This window comes from Limulus polyphemus, unplaced genomic scaffold (assembly GCF_000517525.1).
Source record: "Limulus polyphemus unplaced genomic scaffold, Limulus_polyphemus-2.1.2 Scaffold6195, whole genome shotgun sequence".
Taxonomy (NCBI): Eukaryota; Metazoa; Arthropoda; class Merostomata; order Xiphosura; family Limulidae; genus Limulus; species Limulus polyphemus.
Window position 1 is genome coordinate 730 of NW_013671805.1, and position 3414 is coordinate 4143.

Below are 3414 nucleotides of genomic sequence, written 5' to 3' on the forward strand. Positions count from 1 at the left end.
CCACAATGGGCTATCTGTGCACTTCCCACCATGGGTATCGAAACCCGGATTCTAGCGTTGTAAGTCCGCAGACATACCGCTGTGCCACTGGGGGCCGGAGGAAATTAATTAACAAAAACATACTGTGAAGGCAATGCTCTTACTACATATATATGCGTATAAACGCACACACACACACTAACGTTTGTGGGTCACTCACACATACAAACACCCATGGATCATTTCACATCTTCAAGAATTCAACACATACCCTTCACTGACAATGAATCCTTTGTAGTGAAAGGTATCCCAAGGAAAGGAGTTTCTTTAGCAATTTCTTCTACCGTTTTAGCACCGGATTGGATAAAACTATCCACTCGTCTTGCATCCTCAATAGCTTCGTCAAATCGTTCACTAACAACAGGATTCAAGATAGGCTGAATATCCCCGATTCTGTTAATGAAGGCTTCGACAACATCAACACACCGTACCTAGAAGAGTATACGTGATGATTAACAGCTGTAATTTAACATGAAAAATAATCAACTAAAACAAACGGTATGCGGTACAATTATCTCTCATTCATTTTTATTTTGTTGCACTTTTTTGCTTGTCATCTTGAATTATTTTATACGAAACACTGCTAAAAACCCTATTAAGGGAAATTTTTTTTATTTACTTATGAGAAGTAAAAAAAAAAATTTTTTTTAAATCTACATTTCTTAAATGTTTGAAAAATATTTCTGTTTGTGTCCTAGCTGTGTTACTTTATTTAAATTAATGACATGAAGAATTAAAACATAGTTATAAGAGTAAACCAAGATGAGGAAAAAGAAATACATTTAAGTCGTCACTTCTTATGTAAGTGCTAATTACACCATCCTATTTTCATAATAGTGCTGTAAAACTAATTTGGTTGGTTTTGAATTTTACACAAAACTACATTAGGGCCATCTGTGCTAGCTCTCTCCAATTTAGTAGTGACAGACTAGAGGAAAATCAGTCAGTCAACACCACCCACTGCCAACTCTTGGACTACTCTTTTATCAACAAATAGTGGAATTGACCATCACATTATAATTTTCTCAGGGTTAAAAGGGGCAAGCATGTTAGTTGATGGGGATTCAAACCCATGACCCGCAGATTGTAAGTTAAGCTTTCTAATTGCTTGACCATGCCAGGCCTGTGTGGGAAAATAACCTCGTACATTCTGAAAAAATACTGGAGCTAATTAATAGCACTGTTAAAGGTACATAGATCATGAAAGACAAACTTCAGTTTTATTTATTACCATCATTCTACTTAGAGAAGGGGGGGCGGATGGTATTGCAAATGGGTACGTGTGTCTGTGTTTCCGCATGCATAGCTCAAAAACTAATACACCATTGTACACAAATGTCAGATGGGAAGTCAGTATGGGACAGTCCTCCCCAAATTTGGTGTGGATCAAAATACAGATAATTTTGAAGCATTTGTTTTTATAATGGGGAGATGGAGCATTTTCACAGTTTTTGGCTAATAACTCTGCACAGTGTGATCGGATTTGTACCACATTTCACGGGCACATTAAGGTTGAGACTCCTCATCGCACTAAAAAAAAAAGATCCGGATCGTTGATCACTCTGGATCTGAGAAGGATTTTGAGTTTTTGAAGGTGAAATTTGACATTATCCAATATAAATGCATGCAATCTCAAAAAGGAGAGGCGGGGCGAGGGTAATGCAATCTCTCCGATTGTTCTTGTTTTGTGGTGAAATGTGAATCGTTTAAATTAATCAACATAATTTAAAGTTTCATGATATTTGTTGTTTGTTATTAAGCACAAAGCTACACAAAGGTGCTCTGCCCACCACAGCTATCAAAGCTCAGTTTCTAGTGGTATAAGTCCATTGTGCCACAGGGGGGCTTAATAATATTTAACTTATTACTAGCATAAAAAATTCTGTCTGCATCTACAGTACAATGAAATTTGTGATACAAGTTTCTAAAATGATAAAAGGAACATGTAGATAATCTAGTGATCTTGTTTTTAGTTGATTTGGTAGTATTTTAATACTATAAATCAGGTATTCTTAAACTGTGGTACACATACCACTGGGGGTACATGGAGCTAATGTCGGTGGCGCACGACACAATTAATACATATATATAAAAAAGAAAAAATCATAAAATTTGTAATAATCCCTATCTTAGCCTTCCACGTACATATACGTACTCCTCTCCTCACTACCCTCTACTTACATACACTCGAAAGTATTTTCTTCCCTTAAAATTGACAAAAAAATGGTACCAGATATTCTTCAGTTGTGCCAGAAAAACAAACCACATCCTTCACATCCTTAATGTGTTAAAAATATGAATTTTTGTTACTAGATTTTTATCTTTTTTTTTTAAATTAGGCCTGGGTTTGTAATTTTAAAACATTAAACCAGAAGTGGTACGCGAGCCCGAAATGTTTGAGAACCACTACTATAGATGATGCAGGCATACAGAGTCCTATAATAATTTTCCTACTAATCTGTTTGCTTAAATTTTTTTCCCCTAATTCTTATGCTTATCACACAGTTTCATATTTTATAAATTATTCCTTGTTGTGAGACTAAATTACACTTTTTTTTTTTCTATAGGGTTTTTGAGTCCTTAATAATATTACAGCATTGTATCTAAGTTATTACTTGATATTATATGTCGCAGATGTTATTTTCAATTTTACTTCTGAGAGAAAGAAGTTAACACATAGAACCCTAATGCAGTCGTTCTGTTGAACAACATTGATTAATAAATTAAGCGCAATGTCATTCACACACCATTTTAAGAGGCCTTACTATATTTCTCTAATTTGCAGATCCAAGACGTGCTGATGAGTCTTGAATAAACAAAACTGCAGTCCACAGCCTGGTGAGGTCAATCAAGGAATGCATTAGACCTCTGACCCACAGATTCAATTTTTAATGTTACCTTTAGTGAAAAGAAACTTGTAACTTACATACTTCTGTAACTTAAATACTGGTAATTATGCATTCCAAAAAAAGAGATTATGGGCATCGGTTTTAGTGTAATTTCATCACAAGTCATTCATTTCGGTCAGTTAATTTTCCTTGATGTAATTGAGTGCAAACTTTTTAGAAAGAAACCATTATGGCATGAAAGTGTTATTACTATTGAGAGAATTATTCATGAATTAATTCTTAATTCTTAATGATATAATCTTTGCTAAATACACAGAAACCTAGTTACTGGTTTATTCCTGTTTATAGTATTCAACACTGTTTAAGTTTCCATGTTTATATAATATAAAGCAGTAAGGTAAGGAAAAAATCACTAGGATGATTCTTGGGGGATGTTGACTAAAGGGAAGGACCACTAGGATGATTCTGGAGGATGTTGACTAATAAGGAAGGACTGGGATGTTGACTAAAAACAATCATCCTAGTA

At 34.7% G+C, this 3414-nt stretch overlaps 1 protein-coding gene across 2 annotated transcripts in view; it reads right to left on the reverse strand.

Annotated features, from left to right (window-relative positions):
* Nucleotides 1-238: 238 nt before the first annotated feature.
* The window catches only part of LOC106473459 (fatty-acid amide hydrolase 2-A-like), a 9810-nt gene continuing 6634 nt past the window's right edge, over nucleotides 239-3414 (reverse strand). For both annotated transcript variants that reach the window (XM_022401893.1, XM_013934139.2), the window contains exon 3: nucleotides 239-470. In XM_022401893.1, the coding sequence (XP_022257601.1) occupies nucleotides 240-470 (231 nt within the window). In that variant the 3' untranslated portion in view covers nucleotide 239. The remainder of the gene's footprint in view (nucleotides 471-3414) is intronic.